Genomic DNA, 23,104 nt, shown 5'->3' with positions numbered 1-23,104 from the left:
GACTAAATGAGTATAGGCGACAGTCTCTCTGCAGTGGACCCTGGCACCCCCACCCCTGGCCAGGTCGCCTCCGCCTGCCAGGCCCGAAGGCACTTCTCTCGGATCTTTGTTTTTCAAACACCTAGCAGATGACTCAAGAGGAAAGACACATTGGAAGCTCCACTGTGGGTCCATAAAACACTGCAAATGCTACCGTGAAACAGTATAAAATAGGGATCCTGGAAATAAACACGATGCAGCCTCCACACCTGCTGTGCAGTTACCTGCAGTTACCTGGATTCTCTGCAAGGTGAACTCAGAAGGCTCGTTCTTTATAAACAGCTCCATGCCAACTCAGTCTCTAGCAAGTTCCCCCAGGAACCTGATGCATTCTGACTGCACATTTCTCCAGGACGTGCACTATTACGACGACCACTATCACCCCGAAGAAACAAACCAGGGAGTAAAACTCCAATGCCAAATCAAGAAAGCATTGTGGACGTTTTCCTGGACAGTTTATTAGAACTGCTTTAGCTGCAGGGCTACATTCCATGAATACTTTCTGCCTGGGCATCTGGGCAAGGGGCCTGCTGCAAACCCTTCTCTTCTGTCTTGCAAAAGGACTGCTGTCGGTGCAAATGGTTCATCTGTGCCTACTCCAGGGGGCCCAAATGGTCTGAGCTACTTTAGAGAGAGGAAAACAAATCAGACTTGGCATGCCTCTGCTCCCCTCTGAGGCTGACCACTGGCTCCTTGAAGGCGCAGCAGGCCTGTTCAGCTCTGTGCCCAGTGCCTCACGGCCTAGTGGGACACAGAGGACGTCAGTGAAAACATGGAATAACTGGAGACGTGAGACTGCTTCCATCACAAGGTAACAGCACATGCATTTGTCATCACATACATTATGGACCATATTCCAGCACTTTTTACTTAAAATCAGGGTATAAACTGCCTTCATAACTGTTTAGAAAAATCAATGTCTGGCTTTGGTAGTCTGTAAACACATTTCTGGCCGTGTTTTAATTAAAACTTAGTGAGAAGTCTCAATTTATAAAGTAAATTCTAAAGTTTCTCAGAAAATTTTTACCTTCTTTAAATTAACTAAAAAGGATGAAAAGAGAAGAGTAATGACCTATTTGCTAATATGCTGGGTGGGACAGTTTTGTTAGCTGGAAATGGGCTTCTCCTATTCAGGCTGAGCGCCTCGAGCCTGCCCGCCTCCTGGGCCGGTGGGAACAAGGCCTCACGCACAGCAGCACCTGGGGGGCCGGGGACAGCTCTGGGCCAAGGATCACAAGGCACTCGCTGGGCCCTGGGCGCAGGCACGGTCGGCCTGTCTCACAGGTGCCGAGAGGAGACACGCACAGCTGGCCCCTCTGCCCGGGGCCCTGCCAGCCGGGGGCAGAGAGGCGCTGGCCCAGAAAACGAGAGTACATTTCTTTTATTTTCTTACAATGAACTACTCCCCTGTCCCCCGCTTCGCCCCCAAAGATTACATTTGGCAACACCATACAGTGTCGGAACTGTGATTGCCAATGCGGCTACAGACCTAGCGTGCTGGTCTGGGGACGCCTGGCTGCGGGGTGTCTGCGTGGAGCCCACGTGGGCAGAGGGGCCAAAGGCGGGCTGCTGGCCTGGGGCTGGGAGACCTGCAGTCTCTTCTCTACTCCTCCCTGGGTTATCTAGATATTCAGGCCAAAGCGTGAACTATCAATAGAGGGGCCCTTTAAAAATGCTGCTAAAATCACAATTGTATTTGATTTATACACAGGTACAAAGGAAAGGAAAAATTTCAACAAGCTGACAGGTCTCACCAGATGCATGGCAGAGCTCCGAGGCGGATGTGGCTCAATAAGCAACTGAGATGGCGTCTGTCCAAAACTCTGTATCTGAGCCTCCATGGCCTGCAGGGAAGGAGAGTGGCTGTCATGACCAATACACATCAGAGAGAAGGGCAAGGCGCTCCTTGACAATGCAAGTGTATCCCGAGTCAGCCAGGAGAAAGGCCGGAAAAGCCGCGGGTGCGCCTGTCTCAGGGTGCAGAATCACCCAAGTGCAGGTGCTTCTGTAGACAAGCTTTGCTTCTCCTTGCAAACATACTTCCGTTAGCCACGTAACTAACCTCTTTCCAGAAGCTAGGACAAATGTGGAAGTGCTAATCTGCAAGTCCATGCAAGCATACAAAGACAAAGAAAATCTGTAATACCGAATATAATCCATGCACCGCAATAAAGTCCTTTGTAGGAAGGAAAGTATGAGGATCTCTAATGAAATAAGCTTCTGGAATCTTAATGGGAAAGAGAATGAGACATAAAGTCCACCAATGTGACAAAATAAACTCAAAAAGTACATGTTCCAGTCCACTCAGAGGACAGTAAGCAGAAAGAACACTAAGACTTACGTATAATAATTAAATATGACAGAACTTTCACTTACAAAAGTATATTTTAGAGTGCTCTGCTATCGTAAGATGGCTCCTACAACATTTTTATAGTGTATGAACTTATTTCTCTCATAATTTTTTCCTGAAATTTTAAAAAGAACTAATATAAAGAGGAAAGTATTCTTTGAGCATCCTGAGTAAGATATTTCATTGAAGTATGTGTAGACGGAAATATTAATGAGACTTTATGGCTTCCAATGAATTAAAATACGTTTAGACCTCAGAATGTCTGGATTGTATAATATACCTTCTTTTGTGCGTATCAAAGAGATACTTTAAAAAGGACTTAAGATTTCTTCTATTCTTAACATTCTATAGGCAGAATATTTCAATATATTAAACTAGACCGAGAAATATTTTTCTGAAATATCCTAAGTATGAAATTTAAGTCAACAAGGAAAAGCATAATATTAACTATGATCATTACTCTGTTACTGTGTTGATTTTTTTCCCTTAAAATTGTGAGCAATTTGGTTGTACATAAAAGTGAAATATGAAAACACAAAGAATGACATATGAAAACAGGTGCTCGCGGGAGCCCAGGCAGGGTGGCGCGCAGTGCAGCCCCGTGCGAGGCGCCTCGCCAGCTGCGACTCCATTAGAAAGTGCTTAAGCTTAACAATCTGTCCTCTGGGGCTGCGCGACAAGACAATGTTTATCAATGAAAACGTTTTCAAGTTTATTAGCAGTATTAAACATGAATGTGTCATTATCCACCATATTTTAGCAACCTCATAAATGGGGCTCCCATTTGCCGAGCGGGGAATGAATTATTAAGTCTCCGCGGGTGTTGTCCAGCTTTGCACACACGTGTGTGCACAGCGCCCACACGCATGCGCGGGCCAGAACCTGAGCCGCGCCTGCCCTGCCAGCAGCAAACCCAGCCTCCGCAATGCACGAGTCACAGTTATAAAAGGGGAAAGACACCATTTCTGGCTAGGTTCACATTGTTAACAGTCAGCTCTTGAGAAGTATTTGGGGGAAAAACCCAGGGAGCGCAAGCTTTCCAGCAGCAGTGTCCCCAGCTGGTGGCCCTCTACGACCTGGCCTCCCGGCGGAGGCTCGGCAACAACAGCTTCCTCCGCGGCAGGAGCCCTCCAGGCCCACAGGAGGGACCAGTCAGCACCCGGGCTATCCCGACTGCCATTCTGTTTGACAGGATCTAGTACAACGCTACCTGGCCCCGCGGCCAGCTCCTGAGGCCGGACAGGCACAGCACACATGGTGTCCCAGCTCCCCTGCGGCAGCAGCCGGCTCAGCTCCCCCCACCCCCGCAGAGGGGGAGGCCACCCGGAGCCCTGCTCCCCGCCAGCGCGGTGTGGACTGCGCAACCTGCACCAGCCGTGTAGCAGTTTCGTAACTCTGCCTTTCAGTGATCCCACACCCTCAGGTTAAAAAAGGGCAAGTCCTTCCCATGTGGAAAGGAGCAGGCTGTCTCTAACCCTCTCCTTGTCATCGTGGACCCTGGGGCGGGATCTGCCCCTGCCACCCACCCTTCAGCTGTTCTGAGAACGACTCCTTCAGGTAGGGGAAGTACCTCCCCTCGCCGCAGCCCTGAGTTCCAGAACCTTCCCTTCCCGACTCCCCCAGCTCGGTGAGTGTGTCCCAGGTTTGCACAGCCCTCTGGTTTCCCATTACTGCGGAACTGAACAGGCAATTATCCAAGTGTGTGTGTGCAGAGGCTGCACCCCTAGGCCGCAGCCCCCTCAACCTTCACCATGCGACCCCACACACACGACTCAGTAACAGACATTTACTGGCTGCCCACTCTGTGCCAGGCAGGGGATACAAAGTCAGACCTGAACTTCCCTCTAGAGGCTTTCAACCCAGGGAGGGGCACGAGTGGGCTGGGGTGTGATGGGGGCAGCTGGGACAGGGGCTGCCAGGGGTCCAAGGGTCAGTGGGAATTCACTGGTCAACAGCATGACAAGATTTTCACCATTTAGAATCTTCCCTTAACAAATTCCAAACGTATCAAGTAAGGAAGGAAACCGATTTCGGGCTAACTGTAAGGTGGGCTCTTCCTGCACTATCAGAAACGGCATTGAACAAGGTTCCCAGCGCTGTCTGGTTCTGCCCGAGTCTGCGAGCCTGGAGAGTTCGGGTCTCCAGACACCGACCTGGCGCCCTCGTCCTCGGTGCGGGACTGCAGCAAAGGGACTGGGCCCGCCTGTGTCCGGCCTCGCTTATTTATTCCTCCTGATGCAAGCCCCTTTACAATCTAAAAACCAAAACTTCAACTGGCATTAAAAGAAATCTATTTTAATACAGATTGCACTTTCCAGGGATGAAAGAAGAACAAACACAGCACATGTGAGTGTCTCAGTATCTGGAATGTTGTCCCGAAGTTGCAGATGTGTAGAGATGCTCACAATGCAACTTTCTTCTCCGAACCTAAAAGTTCTATGTTATCAGAAGAATCATTATTTCATATTTTATCATGAAGTAAAAAAATGCTGCCAATTAAACTATGACAAATCATTGACGGTAAGACACTAACTTAGCTGGAATACTGAGATACGGAGGTGATAGGCATGCTAAAAATCCATGAAGTAGAGTCACTTGCACATGAAGTAAGGAGCGGCAGAGTGAGTCTTGAAGAGCTCGTACAAATGCTGCATGGGTAACAGATGAGACATGGATGTTTTCAAAACAAACGTGACTGACAAAAACCTTTGGTGTATCACAAAAATGAAAGACCATATTTACTCCTGGGCAACTTTTTGGTGGAATTACATGAAAATACGTATCTGCTTATACGAACAATAACGTGATTTCTGAGATCTCTGTAGGTGCTTGAATTTGGGTGCCTTGGGTTTAAGCTTCTTTATGTGCATCTACTTTTCCTTTCTGAGGCTCACAAAGACAGAGTGAATAAAATACACTAACATTAGCGTTCGGCTCGCCGAGCACACACACCTCTCCTCAGACACCCCTGGTCACAGCGCAGGGCTGCGGGAAGGCACGGAGGGCCTGGGTCGCTGGGTGTGCCCACATGGAATCCCCAGCGTCGCAGCCCTTCCTGCCCTGCCCTCTTCCATTCCACCATTTTGATGTTTCTGCTTAATTTTTATGCTCTTGAATTTCTGATAAATGGAAAAATACAGCACATGCTTTTCTGGGTCTGCCTCTTTCTGAACAACGTGAGGTCTCTGAGGCTCAGCCATGCTGTTGCAAGCCACTTGTCTGCTCCTTCGTATTGCTGAGTGGTGTCCCTGCACGTCCCTCCCACAGCCACCGCCGCTCCAGGTTACGATGAGGGTCTCGTTGGCGTCGCCTGGGGGGTCAGCAGTCCCTTCTGTCCAGCAGAAGTCGAGGACCTGGTCCCTTAGGCTCTCAGTGCCCCTGGACGTTGGGCCTCTTTCCTTCTGAGACCCAGACTCAGCTGTACCTCACAAAACAGTCCTTTAAGAACAGCCACTCATCTCATCATCAAGGGCTCTTCAGACAGGAATGGAAATTAAGTTCGTTTCTTAAGAGTTTAAACCCCTGTTGCTACACGGACTCTTATTTATTCTCAAAAATCACTTTTAGTGCAGTGTTTACTGGGCAGTCACCATGTACCCTGGCATTTACTTTTCTCTCCAGCTGAGGCCCATCAAGAAGTATGTGGGTCATAAGAGCAGAAACAAAAATAAAATAAAGGTCTTTTTTTTTTTTTAATTTACACCTTGGGGAAGGTTTAAACATGGAATTCTGCAGGGGTAATGTAGCAGTGAAGGGAAACATGAACAGAGGTATTCGTGAGGAACAAAGTAAGGAAATCTGAATCGTCTAGACGTGGGTTTCACAACGCACAGCTCGGTTTCACCTGTCACTTGTAACAGAAAGTCCCCATTTCCTTATTGCCCCCTCCTATTTTGGGGTTACCCCATTTCTCAGTCTTCTTAGGCTCTCCACTGTAAAGCCTTCCAGAACCAAACCAAATGACAAATCACCCACACGGCCACCACCCGCCTCACAGGAGAGGGCCTCTGCACAAAGGTGCCCTGTCGGGGGCAAAGGAGGGGAGGAATCTGACTCTGTTCCCAGCGCAAGGGGCCCCTTTGGTAATTCACCCACTTGAAGGAGTGTCCTTCTTAAAGGCACAAGGGCTGCCTCCACCATGCCCGTGAGTGGGCCATCCCTCTTGCCTTCCCTTCCAAGGATAGAAATCCACACCTGGAATCAATCCTTGGAAGAAGAAACAACATGCGTGTGTCTGCGTGTTACACATGCCTAATAATATGAAAGGCTTTCTAAGCAAGGAAAAAGCAAGCACACGACAGGTAAGACAGGGTTGAGAAAGATGTTCAAATGAAAAATGTATTTAAAAATATTCCAGAAGAAAAGAAATTCCTATTTAGGGGAACAAGTGTGCTTTCATCTATCTTCTCTGGTGAGCGGTTAGATACAACTTTGCTTACTCCTGCTGTGCTGCTCTGACTCTGTGCAACCCAGAAAAGCCACGCTCTTCCAATCCAGCCTTGTGGGGGCACACCCACTGCCGGTGGGGTCTTCTGATTAGGCTGTGTCCATGGGGACGTGACACTGCCCATCTAAGGTGGGTCTTAATCCTTTCCTGAAACCCTTTCTGAGACAGACCTGAGAGCAGCTAAGAGAGAAAGAAAACGCCTCAGTAGAAGCCAGAGGGACCCACAGGAGCTGAGAAAACCATTCTGAAACCAACCCAGGAGAGAAGGGCCAGCCGCCATCACCAGGTGCCTTCCCAGGGGACAAAGGAGCCCAGGACGCCAGCGGTCTCTCTCAAGTGGAGGGATCGTCTTTGTGATGCTTAATCTGGCCATACTCATGGCCTTAGAAGTGTAAGTTTGTAATCTAATAAATATTCTTTGTAAAAGCCAGTCCACTTCTGGTATATTGCATTCTGGCAGCTTTAGCAAACCGAAACACCTATCTTTTCAACAATGCAAATAAATTTAACCCAGAAGCAGCTTTCTTCCATAGAATCTTTACAACTTCCAGTTTGTTTTTGTAAACGAAACTGAGTATTATCTTCTAGATGAGATGCCCTCAAGATTACACTCCCACGAGGCTGCCAAATGACCCATTTCATCCATGAACTATGGTCTGTTTAAGGTTTTGAACTATTTTCCAGAAAAATCAGCATTTACAAAGTACCAAAGGTTATGCCACCCTCAATGCAAAATACTAGACTATGTCAAAGTAACTGGTCAATTCACTGATTATTTTCTGAAAATTCAAGAAAAAATAAGTAAAAGTGGATGCCTGGGAATGTGGAAAAAGATCTTCAAAAAATTTCTTTTACATTGTATTCATCTCATTGTACAACTCTTAATTATAATGCTTTCACCGTAATGCGTGAAAGTAGCTATTCTTTTTTCAGTAACAGAAAATACAACTTTGATGCACAATAACAAGTATATGTGATTTATATCATCCTTCTGTTCCCCATTCAATTCTACCAATTCTATTCTAAATAGGAAAAAATAGACAACAGACAATGGAATTTTGAAAAGTCTGAAATGATAAAAGGTAAGGCAACTTAATGGCAGACCGTATTTTAACTGTTAAGCTTTTGCTTCTGGTTTATTGTTGTAATAAAACAAGATCATATAAAGCATTACTTTTTAATGCTGGAAAAACAGGAGCAAAATAAATCAGGCAAATAATATCTGTAATTTATTATTTCTTGCTTTCCAGACATTAAGCTATATAAAAAATTAAAAAGCTACTTTATATTCAACTGTTTCTGATTTCTCATAGAGACCACAAAAGGGAAAACATTTCCCCTCATTTTAACAATCAACTGCATTATGACTACGTCTCTATCTATCAGAGTTATTAAAATAATTAAGCAAATATGCAGTAACCAGTAAAAAAGGATCACACTTGCTTTAACTTTCAGACTACGTTAGACAATGTCTGAAGGAGGGGACTCTAATTTGTTCAGTCACCTGCCTCAGTTCTTGGTTTTAGTTTTTTTTTAGTGTAAACCTAAACAAAATGCAGTGCAGACTTCTGCTGATTTCTATTTCTTCCTTGGAATGAAGAAGTGCAATGATGCTACTCCTCAACCGACTCAACAAATGAAAACCAAGCACCATTCCCCTGGAGAGAAAAAGCTCCAGAACATTCTCCCCTCAAATCAGGTTAGCACTCCTGGTGGCATGCTCTCTGCATGTCTCTCCTTGGAAGTGGGCCTGGGGTGGTGGGGACAGGTGCGCTGTGCTGGGGACTGGCCTCCAGGGCCCATGGCCAGTCCATCAGCGTCCAGCCCGGTGGGTGGGACGAGGGGGAGGTGGTGCGGGGGCTCAGGGGTGCCCCAGGTGGCGAGGGTGGGGGCACAGCCCTGGCCATCCCACGTTGCCCGCACCTCTGGGAACCAGGTGTGGGGCACAGGGAGAAGTGTCGGCTGGCACGTGCCTCACGTCCGTGAAGGACTGACCAAAACAGGACTGCATCCAAGCAGGAGGTCTCTGCGGGGGCACTTGGAATATCGGGGTGGCAGCGGCTTCCCAGGAAGTGGGTGGGGGGGCTCCCGCAGTGGAGAGCCAAGTAGCTCCTGCCTGGGCTTTGGGGCTCTGTGCCCGGGGCTGGCCAGGCCCTCCGCCCTGCCAAGCTTTCCCGGCTGGACCGGTTCGTGGAAAGTAAAGCCTGTCCAGGCCGACAGGGCGGGGAAGGAGGAGAGCGAAGGCGGGCGTGAGGGCGGGGGCACTGGCAGCTCAGGGGGGGCCTTCTTCACGGCACAGCACAGGCGTCCGCAGGACGTCTAACCACCGAAAGGAAATACACGCTGACACGGAATTTCTTAGGATGGAGAATGACGGGCAAAAATTATAGGTGATAGTATAAATATTCTAAAATGGAAGAACACGCTTGTATTAAACTAAATGTGGATTAAAAATAGGATTGCATGTATGCTGTAGAACAAAATGTCATTTGATTTGACATAAATGGGAAACAATAATTTAGATACACTATAGCAAGACTTCAAATGGCTTTACTTAGGTCCTTTACCAATATGTTCAAAATCTTTAAAAATGAGGCTAAACATCTAACTGAAATGCTTAGGTACTTACACTGAGTAATAGCTACTTCAACACACTGACGCACACAGTAGGTTTTGAATAATTGTTAATTTATGCTGAGGTAACAACTGTGCAGCGTAACTGAAATCTATGTTAATAAAAGATAAGGAACCCCCTTCCAGCTATTTCTATTACAAACAGCAGGCTGCAATTTTCACCCTTCTTCCCTTGAGTAAAATATGAGCTTAGATGCTTATGAAAAGCATTTACTATGAATTTCTGAAATCAATAATGAGCACTTCACAGTATAGTAAGAACCGAGGTGGGAGGGCACCCTGCCCCACCCTCCCGGAAGAGCCGCGGGTGAGGCCCCCCGGCTGAGAAACCGCGGCATGCGTGAGGAAGGCAAGCCTAGTCAACGACAAGTCTAGTTAACGAGAAGCTTAGTCAACGAGAAGCCTAGTCAAGGACAAGCCTAGTCAAGGACAAGCCTAGTCAAGGACAAGCCTAGACAATGACAAGCCTAGTCAACGACAAGCCTAGTCAATGACAAGACTAGTCAAAGACAAGCCTAGCTAAAAACACACTCTCTATCTGGAACCAAATGTGCACTCACGTCCACGTGGCTGCACAGTAGCCCCCGTAGCTCAGGCCTCCTACTTCTCTTGCTCCCCAAACGATGCTGACAGATTTAAATATACCTAAGTGGATTTCCAATCCAATAATCTAAACTGTAGGGTTTTCCTATTTTAATTCAACTTTTGAGATTGGCAGACCTCTCCGTAATTAAAGGGGGGGAATTAAGGTTTTTGGTTGTGGATAAGTTGTTACAATCATTTCTCAAAATACCTCACTAGGAGAAGCAGCCTGAAGCCCTGGTGAAGCTGCCACCTCTTGGGGCTCAGGGTGGGCAGCACCCAGCCACAGCCCACCAGCAGGTTCAGAGGGTGTGTTGCTGCCTCTGGCCAGGCCAAAGAAAGAGGCCGAGATGGGGGGAGGAAGGGGTGACGAATTTGCAGCAAGGATCAGCAAGGACGCTGAAGCTCCCATGCTGTCCCTTGGAATGTCTTCATTATATAATCAGAATAAGCATGCTAATATTTCCCCTATACGTTTTATGAGTTCCCCTTCCAGGGAAAGCCAGCACTGTAGCTGTTTTGGTAAAAGACACATCTGTCTTGGTTTTTGACAGCCTGATCATGTCAGTGCTCTGTGGCAGCAACACGAAAATAAAGTGAAAATTGAAGTGATCTATCCCACTTCCTACGGGTGTATTTTCACCACAGCAGATCCAAAGGGATGCTTTGTTATCCCTGTCAGACCAAAGAAAGAGATCAAAGAAGAAACTATAAGCCAAGAAGACCAAGAAATGCTTGTAACAAAGTAAATCAGACTAAAACTACATATTTTTATGAGTGTTGGCAATATTGACAGATATTTAATAATTTCATCTTTCAAGAATAAATAGATAAATGTGACTCTATAAATAAAATTGTACAGCTCGCCCACATGTTCTAATAGCTGCCAGCAAAACAGTCCTTTACAATAGGCTTACATGTTTTTACCTCTCACTGTCAAAGCGAAGTTACCTAAATCATTTTTCAGTTTGACAGTGTCGGCCGTAGGTAGATGACAAGCATATGACAAGCTCAGAACTCAGTATCTTGTTAACAATCTCTCTGGTGTGAGCGCACAGCTTCTGTTGGAAATCTCACTCCGGCTTTTTCTTTTGCTTAGCAGGTACAACTTTAATGCTAGTACCAAAGTTATCCCAGTTCACTTGAAAATGTGACAAACCAAAATAAAATGCAATTTTATTTTATTTTTGATGCTAAAACAAAATTTAAAAAATAGCAATAATAATAAGGGATGGAAATGCCAATATTTACTTAGGTCAAGACAAAGGAAGTGTGCTACTATCCACTAACAGGCTACAATTCGGCCAACTTTACGCGTTTTGGAGACATTGCTGAAAAGAAACTTTTTTAAAAAAGCAATAATTTCTTTTAACAAAATGATAATAAAACCCAAATTAACAGATCTTATTTGTTGGTATAACTGATGTTTTTTAATTAAACTGGTAATTTTGGTATCGTATTAATAATTTTAGAGAAATAATTATTAAAATGAAGTTCTTAATTATACTATTGGGTAACAGTAATGAGTATCTATATAGTGCTTTATCACTTACAAAGTATTTTCATGTATCTTTTTTATTTTTTTCACATGGGCAGTCACCGGGAATTGAACCCGGGTCCTCTGGCATGACAGGCAAGCATTCTTGCCTGCTGAGCCACCGTGGCCCGCCCTTTTCACCTATCTTTTCTCATGTGGTCCTCAAACACCGTCCTATGAGTTAGGTATCATTTCTGTCACTATTCTATAGATAGGAAAACAAAGGGACCTAAAGCTGGGTGACTCACTTAATGCCATTCAAGTAATACCAGGCGGGACAACGGCATCTGCTAGTCTGATTTTGGTCTCTCTGCCACCTCTTCCTGCCTCCCTTGCATCATAAAATTATACTCTGAGGCAGACAGGCTTGGATAATTTTGTGTACAATCCTAAGTGTGAAAACTTCTGAACCACTGGAGAGTGAATTCTTTTTTCTTCATTAAAGCAGAGTAGAAAGTCTGACCACACTGGCTGGCCTGGTGAAGCCCACCAGCCATGGCAATGCCGGTCCTGTCCCACCACACTCCCCCGAGAAGTGCTTAAAGAAAGTATCAGCGAAATGCCTGATAAAGATTCCTAAAGCCAGTTCAATCTTTCCCTCTAATTTTTGAAATTTTACTAAGCTGAACGCTTTAATAAATTCAAGAGGCTAAACAAAATAGAAGGAAAAACCCTACTGTCTGAATCTGTGAAATGGAAATACACATTAGAATTCCCTTAAATTTCAGGCATTGTTTTGGAGGCATGAAGAACGTCATCCCTAAAACAAGTAACCTTTGTATCCATTTTGTTATTTTAAGATTCGTCGGAAACCCAGGCACTGCGGTCTCTGAGCCAAAGCTCTGGCATCACCTCACTGGGGTCCCAAGAGGCTTGTGTTTTAGCTGCGATGGATGGAGAGGCCTGGGGAGATGCCCCCTGCCTGCACCTCCTCCCTGGATGTTCCGAGGTGCCCTGGGCTGGGAAAAGGGGCAGGAGATGGGGAGTGGGACAGTGCAGAGAGGTGGGGCGGGGGTGCAGAGAGGTGGGGCAGAGGTGCAGACGAGATAACGTTAGGACTTCGGAGCTTGGGAGACGGGTACCTGGGACCACTATACAATTCTCCCTATCTGTGCAGGAGAACAAAAGGTTCCCCAGGTGACTCTCACCCACCTTCCTGCACGTGAGTGCCTCAGGCAAGCCACCTGGCGCTGCTGCTGGGCAGGTGTTCTGATTCGGGAGGGCTGAGCTCTAACTCATCCCCAGTGGAGCTGTTGCATGCGTGGTCGCAGCCCTAACACCTGCACCCTGAGTCTCTCAGACACTGTTCAGTTAGCAAAAATCCAATTAGTACCCAAGTGGATAAAAAGAATGTTCTTATGCTAAAAACACTGCTCAAGAAATCACTTGTGCTCATGTATGAAAAAAAGTGTCTAGAAGACGACACATATTGCGACTTAGGGCGATCTAGAGCCCACGCACTACCGCGCAGCGCAGCGCAGCGTTTGCACATTTAGGGGCGTCCTACACGGGCACTGCCGCCCACACTGCTGCCCAGCAGGCTGTCAGGAGAAAGTTTATTACCAATTATTGCTTTACAAGTACAAGATAAATTAAGCTGCCATAATTTTCTCAGCCAGAGATCCTAAGCTGTCAAAGAATGTCAATTTTTAATCTGACACAGAGAAGAAAATTATCTGTTATTCTGACTTCTAATTTCTTGACATTTTAATGCCATAATTGCTGTGGTTAGTGCCGCTTCACGACTTCACCTGTCAAGGAAGAATGAACCCCATCTCTCAGGGGTTACTGCTAACTTAAAAGCTCAAAGTTGTACGCAGATTAGGGAACATTTTTCTTGATGTGGTATTCGCATATTTCTCTTTTTAAATCAGTGTTTAATTTAAGCATTAAAAAACCATCTTCCCTAGACTAGCTGGAGTTTAATATAAAACTACATGATAACTATAGCCTTCTTTTGGTTTTATCTACTTGAAAGGTGGCAATCTTATCTTTTAAAACCACTAGGTTGAACATTATCAAATAAAAGGAATTTATTGAACTCAATAAGAGTTAACATTTGTCATCACCAACATGGCGATATGAGACATCCAGGCATCCTGAGAGTCCATAAGGAAGAGAACAAGCCCCACGTGCTGAGCACTCGGGGGGACGGCAGGTATAGGAGAAGGACTCCACAAATGCTGAATCGAAGAAAAAGAAAAGTCTCACGTAGGGCCCGCTGGCCCTCTTCCCTCCCACACTTGGCTCCCAGCAGGCCCAGATCTGGGGCGCTCATTGCCGGGAGGCAGGGCCCCCACCGGGTCCAGAGCCCCGGGTTCACTGAGGAGGGCTGCACACAGCAGGTCCCCGGGCAAGCGGAAGGAGGAAGGAAAGAAAAGCAAAGACCTCGCTAGAACAGTGGCTGGCAAAATGTGGGCTCTCTCTTAAAGGAAAGTAGGACTTTTCCCATCTGGCTTCCCAGGGTGGCACACCTTAGTGGGGAAGAAACAGGAGGCAGAAAAGCCTCACAGAATTAAAAAAAAAAAATGCATGGGGATAAGTGGTTAATTGAACTGCTGTAAGAAAAGAGGGTCCAGGAACTGTAAAGTGTAACGAAAACGGGGCACTGAGTGAGTGAGGGAATTTAGAAACATCATAGGAACTGGGGAGAAACTTCTGTACAAAAACAAACAGGACAGATCAAGACCCCTGAGGAAGAAAGAGAGGAAAGGAAGCTTTCTCGTGGAGGTGAAACAAGTACACCGAAAGTGCAGCCTTAAAGACCGTGCCACATATCCAGGGCAAGAATCAGAGGAAGAAGAGCTGGGAAAATCGGATCAGTTAAACATGGGCTACTCAGAGGTCCAGGGTGAGTTGGATGAAGTGTCAAAGAAGAGCCTCCACACAAAGGGGTTCAACAGTAAAATCCCAGACGAGGGAGAACCTGACCTTCAGAGGTAACTCATCAAGCTGATCAGATGCTCAACATCTGCAAAAAATGACAAGCCATTCTAAGAAACAGGAAGATAGGTTCAGTCAAGCGAACACATTAAAACTTTTAGAGGAGACACAGAACTTGGAACAACTAAGCAAGACATTTAAACAATCCATTCAAGGAGATCAAGGAGGAAATGTGCATAAAGAGATAAAGATACTAGGAAGACGTGTGAGCATAAAGAAGAATTAGAAAGTATAAACACAAACACAGAAATTATAGGAATGAAAAGCACAAAAGTAGAGATTAAAAACACACCAGAGGCATACAATAGCAGATTAGAACAAGCAGAAGAATGAATCAATGAATTTGAAGGACAACTGAAATCATGCAGTCAAAAGAACAGAAAAAAGAAGAGAAAAACTAAGCAGCGTCTCAGGGAATTGAGTGAAAGCATGAAGGGCACAGAGTATGCGTCCTGGGCGTCCCAGAGGAGAAGCTGCTCGATTTGCTAAGACTGCTGCAATATACCAGAAATGGACTGGCTTTTTCAACAGGGATCTATTAAGTTATAGATTTATAGTTCTGAGGCCATGAAAATGTCCACATTAAGGTATCAAGAGAAAGATACCTTCTCTGAGGAAAGGCCACTGGCATCAGGGTTTCTCCATCACACGGGAAGGCACATGGTGATGTCTGTGGGCTCATCTCTCCAGAACCTCCTGGTTTTGGTTTCAGTGACTATCTCCAAATGTCTCTGGGCATTTCTTCCTCAGCTTTTCTAAAGTTCTCTGGGTTCCCTTGGCTTTTACAAAGTTTTATCCTCTCACAAAGGATTCTAGTAAAGGATAAAGGCCCACTTGATGGGACTGGGTCACATCTCAATTGAAATAGTCCAATACCGTCACACTTGGGAGAGCACACCTAGGAGAGCACGCTTAAGAGAATACACGCCCATATCTAGGAGAGTGCACACCCACACCTAGGAGCGTATATGCCCCACACCTAGGAGAGTACACACCCACACCTAGGAGAGTACACGCGCACACCTAGGAGAGTACACACCCACACCTAGGAGAGTGCACACCTAGGAGAGTACACACCCACACCTAGGAGAGTGCACACCCACACCTAGGAGAGTGCACGCCCACACCTAGGAGAGTATATGCCCCACACCTAGGAGAGTGCACGTCCACACCTAGGAGAGTGCATGCCCACACCTAGGAGAGTGCACACCCACACCTAGGAGAGTACACACCCACACCTAGGAGAGTACACGCACACACCTAGGAGAGTACACACCCACACCTAGGAGAGTGCACACCCACACCTAGGAGCGTATATGCCCCACACCTAGGAGAGTACACACCCACACCTAGGAGAGTACACGCACACACCTAGGAGAGTACACGTCCACACCTAGGAGAGTACACGCCCACACCTAGGAGAGTACACGCCCACACCTAGGAGAGTGCACGCCCACACCTAGGAGAGTATATGCCCCACACCTAGGGGAGTACACACCCACACCTAGGAGAGTACACACCCACACCTAGGAGCATATACGCCCCACACCTAGGAGAGTGCACACCCACACCTAGGAGAGTACACACCCACACCTAGGAGAGTACACGCCCACACCTAGGAGAGTACACACCCACACCTAGGAGAGTACACGCCCACACCTAGGAGAGTACACGCCCACACCTAGGAGAGTGCACACCCACACCTAGGAGAGTACACGCCCACACCTAGGAGCATATACGCCCCACACCTAGGAGAGTGCACACCCACACCTAGGAGAGTACACGCCCACACCTAGGAGCATATACGCCCCACACCTAGGAGAGTGCACACCCACACCTAGGAGAGTACACACCCACACCTAGGAGAGTACACGCCCACACCTAGGAGAGTACACACCCACACCTAGGAGAGTACACGCCCACACCTAGGAGAGTACACACCCACACCTAGGAGAGTACACGCCCACACCTAGGAGAGTACACACCCACACCTAGGAGAGTACACGCCCACAACTAGGAGAGTACACGCCCACACCTAGGAGAGTACACGCCCACACCTAGGAGAGTACACACCCACACCTAGGAGAGTACACGCCCACACCTAGGAGAGTACACACCCACACCTAGGAGAGTACACGCCCACAACTAGGAGAGTACACGCCCACACCTAGGAGAGTACACGCCCACACCTAGGAGAGTACACACCCACACCTAGGAGAGTACACGCCCACACCTAGGAGAGTACACACCCACACCTAGGAGAGTGCACACCCACACCTAGGAGCATATACGCCCCACACCTAGGAGAGTACACACCCACACCTAGGAGAGTACACGCCCACACCTAGGAGAGTACACACCCACACCTAGGAGAGTACACGCCCACACCTAGGAGAGTACACACCCACACCTAGGAGAGGCCACGCCCACACCTAGGAGAGTACACACCCACACCTAGGAGAGTACACGCCCACACCTAGGAGCATATACGCCCCACACCTAGGAGAGTGCACACCCACACCTAGGAGCGTATATGCCCCACACCTAGGAGAGTACACACCCACACCTAGGAGAGTACACGCACACACCTAGGAGAGTACACACCCACACCTAGGAGAGTGCACGTCCACACCTAGGAGAGTACACACCCACACCTAGGAGAGTACACGCCCACACCTAGGAGAGTACACGCGCACACCTAGGAGAGTACACGCGCACACCTAGGAGAGTACACACCCACACCTAGGAGCATATACGCCCCACACCTAGGAGAGTGCACACCCACACCTAGGAGAGTACACACCCACACCTAGGAGAGTACACGCCCACACCTAGGAGAGTACACACCCACACCTAGGAGAGTACACGCCCACACCTAGGAGAGTACACACCCACACCTAGGAGAGTGCACACCCACACCTAGGAGCATATACGCCCCACACCTAGGAGAGTACACACCCACACCTAGGAGAGTACACGCCCACACCTAGGAGAGTACACACCCACACCTAGGAGAGTACACGCCCACACCTAGGAGCATATACGCCCCACACCTAGGAGAGTGCACACCCACACCTAGGAGAGTACACACCCACACCTAGGAGAGTACACGCCCACACCTAGGAGAGTACACACCCACACCTAGGAGAGTACACGCCCACACCTAGGGGAGTACACACCCACACCTAGGAGAGTGCACACCCACACCTAGGAGAGTACACACCCACACCTAGGAGAGTACACGCCCACACCTAGGAGCATATACGCCCCACACCTAGGAGAGTGCACACCCACACCTAGGAGCGTATATGCCCCACACCTAGGAGAGTACACACCCACACCTAGGAGAGTACACGCCCACACCTAGGAGAGTACACACCCACACCTAGGAGAGTGCACGTCCACACCTAGGAGAGTACACACCCACACCTAGGAGAGTACACGCCCACACCTAGGAGAGTACACACCCACACCTAGGAGAGTGCACACCCACACCTAGGAGCATATACGCCCCACACCTAGGAGAGTACACACCCACACCTAGGAGAGTACACGCCCACACCTAGGAGAGTACACACCCACACCTAGGAGAGTACACGCCCACACCTAGGAGCATATACGCCCCACACCTAGGAGAGTGCACACCCACACCTAGGAGAGTACACACCCACACCTAGGAGAGTACACGCCCACACCTAGGAGAGTACACACCCACACCTAGGAGAGTACACGCCCACACCTAGGGGAGTACACACCCACACCTAGGAGAGTGCACACCCACACCTAGGAGAGTACACACCCACACCTAGGAGAGTACACGCCCACACCTAGGAGCATATACGCCCCACACCTAGGAGAGTGCACACCCACACCTAGGAGCGTATATGCCCCACACCTAGGAGAGTACACACCCACACCTAGGAGAGTACACGCACACACCTAGGAGAGTACACACCCACACCTAGGAGAGTGCACGTCCACACCTAGGAGAGTACACACCCACACCTAGGAGAGTACACGCCCACACCTAGGAGAGTACACGCGCACACCTAGGAGAGTACACGCACACACCTAGGAGAGTACACACCCACACCTAGGAGAGTGCACGCCCACACCTAGGAGAGTATATGCCCCACACCTAGGAGAGTGCACGTCCACACCTAGGAGAGTGCATGCCCACACCTAAGAGAGTGCACACCCACACCTAGGAGCGTATATGCCCCACACCTAGGAGAGTACACACCCACACCTAGGAGAGTACACGCACACACCTAGGAGAGTACACACCCACACCTAGGAGAGTGCACACCCACACCTAGGAGCGTATATGCCCCACACCTAGGAGAGTACACACCCACACCTAGGAGAGTACACGCCCACACCTAGGAGAGTACACACCCACACCTAGGAGAGTACACGCCCACACCTAGGAGCATATACGCCCCACACCTAGGAGAGTGCACACCCACACCTAGGAGAGTACACACCCACACCTAGGAGAGTACACGCCCACACCTAGGAGAGTACACACCCACACCTAGGAGAGTACACGCCCACAACTAGGAGAGTACACGCCCACACCTAGGAGCATATACGCCCCACACCTAGGAGAGTGCACACCCACACCTAGGAGAGTACACGCACACACCTAGGAGAGTACACACCCACACCTAGGAGAGTACACGCCCACACCTAGGAGCATATACGCCCCACACCTAGGAGAGTGCACACCCACACCTAGGAGAGTACACGCACACACCTAGGAGAGTACACGCCCACACCTAGGAGCATATACGCCCCACACCTAGGAGAGTGCACACCCACACCTAGGAGAGTACACACCCACACCTAGGAGAGTACACACCCACACCTAGGAGAGTACACGCCCACACCTAGGAGCATATACGCCCCACACCTAGGAGAGTGCACACCCACACCTAGGAGAGTACACACCCACACCTAGGAGAGTACACGCCCACACCTAGGAGAGTACACACCCACACCTAGGAGAGTACACGCCCACACCTAGGAGAGTACACACCCACACCTAGGAGAGTACACGCACACACCTAGGAGAGTGCACACCCACACCTAGGAGCGTATATGCCCCACACCTAGGAGAGTACACACCCACACCTAGGAGAGTACACGCACACACCTAGGAGAGTACACACCCACACCTAGGAGAGTGCACACCCACACCTAGGAGCGTATATGCCCCACACCTAGGAGAGTACACACCCACACCTAGGAGAGTACACGCCCACACCTAGGAGCATATACGCCCCACACCTAGGAGAGTGCACACCCACACCTAGGAGAGTACACACCCACACCTAGGAGAGTGCACACCCACACCTAGGAGCGTATATGCCCCACACCTAGGAGAGTACACACCCACACCTAGGAGAGTACACGCCCACACCTAGGAGAGTACACACCCACACCTAGGAGAGTACACGCCCACACCTAGGAGCATATACGCCCCACACCTAGGAGAGTGCACACCCACACCTAGGAGAGTACACACCCACACCTAGGAGAGTACACGCCCACACCTAGGAGAGTACACACCCACACCTAGGAGAGTACACGCCCACACCTAAGAGAGTACACACCCACACCTAGGAGAGTGCACACCCACACCTAGGAGCGTATATGCCCCACACCTAGGAGAGTACACACCCACACCTAGGAGAGTACACGCACACACCTAGGAGAGTACACACCCACACCTAGGAGAGTACACGCCCACACCTAGGAGAGTACACGCCCACACCTAGGAGCATATACGCCCCACACCTAGGAGAGTGCACACCCACACCTAGGAGAGTGCACGTCCACACCTAGGAGAGTGCATGCCCACACCTAGGAGAGTACACGCACACACCTAGGAGAGTACACACCCACACCTAGGAGAGTACACACCCACACCTAGGAGCGTATATGCCCCACACCTAGGAGAGTACATGTCCACACCTAGGAGAGTACACGCGCACACCTAGGAGAGTACACACCCACACCTAGGAGAGTACACGCACACACCTAGGAGAGTACACACCCACACCTAGGAGAGTACACACCCACACCTAGGAGCGTATATGCTCCACACCTAGGAGAGTACACACCCACACCTAGGAGAGTACACGCACACACCTAGGAGAGTGCACACCCACACCTAGGACAGTGCACACCCACACCTAGGAGAGTGCACACCCACACCTAGGAGAGTACACGCCCACACCTAGGAGCGTATATGCCCCACACCTAGGAGAGTACACGCCCACACCTAGGAGCATATACGCCCCACACCTAGGAGAGTGCACACCCACACCTAGGAGAGTACACGCACACACCTAGGAGAGTGCACACCCACACCTAGGAGAGTGCACACCCACACCTAGGAGAGTACACGCCCACACCTAGGAGCGTACACGCCCACACCTAGGAGAGTACACGCCCACACCTAGGAGCATATACGCCCCACACCTAGGAGAGTGCACACCCACACCTAGGAGAGTACACACCCACACCTAGGAGAGTGCACACCCACACCTAGGAGAGTACACGCCCACACCTAGGAGCATATACGCCCCACACCTAGGAGAGTACACACCCACACCTAGGAGAGTGCACACCCACACCTAGGAGAGTACACACCCACACCTAGGAGAGTACACGCACACACCTAGGAGAGTGCACACCCACACCTAGGAGCGTATATGCCCCACACCTAGGAGACTACACACCCACACCTAGGAGAGTACACGCCCACACCTAGGAGCGTATATGCCCCACACCTAGGAGAGTGCACGTCCACACCTAGGAGAGTGCATGCCCACACCTAGGAGAGTACACACCCACACCTAGGAGAGTGCACACCCACACCTAGGAGAGTACACACCCACACCTAGGAGCGTATATGCCCCACACCTAGGAGACTACACACCCACAGCTAGGAGAGTACACACCCACACCTAGGACAGTGCACACCCACAGCCAGGAGAGTGCACACCCACAGCCAGGAGAGTGCACACCCACACCTAGGAGAGTGCACACCCACACCTAGGAGCGTATATGCCCCACACCTAGGAGACTACACACCCACACCTAGGAGAGTACACACCCACACCTAGGACAGTGCACACCCACACCTAGGAGAGTACACACCCACACCTAGGAGAGTGCACACCCACACCTAGGAAAGTACACACCCACACCTAGGAGAGTGCACACCCACACCTAGGAGCATATACGCCCCACACCTAGGAGAGTACACACCCACACCTAGTAGAGTGCACACCCACACCTAGGAGAGTACACACCCACACCTAGGAGAGTACACGCACACACCTAGGAGAGTGCACACCCACACCTAGGAGCGTACACGCCCACACCTAGGAGAGTACACGCACACACCTAGGAGAGTGCACACCCACACCTAGGAGAGTACACGCCCACACCTAGGAGAGTGCACACCCACACCTAGGAGCGTACACGCCCACACCTAGGAGAGTACACGCCCACACCTAGGAGAGTGCACACCCACACCTAGGAGCGTATATGCCCCACACCTAGGAGACTACACACCCACACCTAGGAGAGTACACGCACACACCTAGGAGAGTACACACCCACACCTAGGAGAGTGCACACCCACACCTAGGAGCGTATATGCCCCACACCTAGGAGAGTGCACGTCCACACCTAGGAGAGTGCATGCCCACACCTAGGAGAGTACACACCCACACCTAGGAGAGTGCACACCCACACCTAGGAGAGTACACACCCACACCTAGGAGAGTACACGCACACACCTAGGAGAGTGCACACCCACACCTAGGAGCGTATATGCCCCACACCTAGGAGACTACACACCCACAGCTAGGAGAGTGCACACCCACAGCCAGGAGAGTGCACACCCACAGCCAGGAGAGTACACGCCCACACCTAGGAGCGTATATGCCCCACACCTTGGAGACTACACACCCACACCTAGGAGAGTACACACCCACACCTAGGACAGTGCACACCCACACCTAGGAGAGTACACACCCACACCTAGGAGAGTGCACACCCACATCTAGGAAAGTGCACGCCCACACTTTAGTGCCCCGGGAAAGTATACACCCACTCTAGGTTTCTTAGAGGTGAGTTATCAGGTTGGGAAGACGTACATATAACAATGATTTTGGAGTATATCTCATTGAACCTCAGTTTTGTGATCAAATACATAATGATTGAAGGACAGAGTCCCAAAACAAGGCATCCTGGTATTCAAAATCCCGTTTTACTCTATGGCCTCAGAAACAGTCGTGGAAAACTCTTCAGATGGTCTTTATGCAGAGCAAGCAGCGTGGAAATATTTTCCCATCCAAGAAAATATATTTAAAAAATTATACATGTTCACATAAAAATCACTAGGTATTTTTATATGACTAAAGTAACAATCAGTATATGCATGTGTAGAAAGTCTCAATTCTAATCCCATTTCTGTCTTTATTCTTGCTTAGACATGAAAATGGTGACACTCTCTGTGCACTTCGAGCCGCCATGCACTTCCGTCACCCAG

The 23,104-nt window shown here is 49.2% G+C and overlaps 1 protein-coding gene across 16 annotated transcripts in view; it reads right to left on the bottom strand.

Moving 5' to 3' along the window:
* The window catches only part of NBEA (neurobeachin), a 752,331-nt gene that overhangs the window by 16,022 nt on the left and 713,205 nt on the right, over positions 1–23,104 (bottom strand). For all 16 annotated transcript variants that reach the window (XM_077159019.1, XM_077159015.1, XM_077159017.1 and 13 more), the window contains one exon: positions 1,794–1,883. In XM_077159019.1, the coding sequence (XP_077015134.1) occupies positions 1,794–1,883 (90 nt within the window). The remainder of the gene's footprint in view (positions 1–1,793; positions 1,884–23,104) is intronic.

Source organism: Tamandua tetradactyla, chromosome 4, assembly GCF_023851605.1.
Source record: "Tamandua tetradactyla isolate mTamTet1 chromosome 4, mTamTet1.pri, whole genome shotgun sequence".
Classification (NCBI taxonomy): domain Eukaryota; kingdom Metazoa; phylum Chordata; class Mammalia; order Pilosa; family Myrmecophagidae; genus Tamandua; species Tamandua tetradactyla.
Note: the sequence above shows the minus strand (reverse complement) of the source record. Positions and strands in the feature narration are given on the sequence as shown.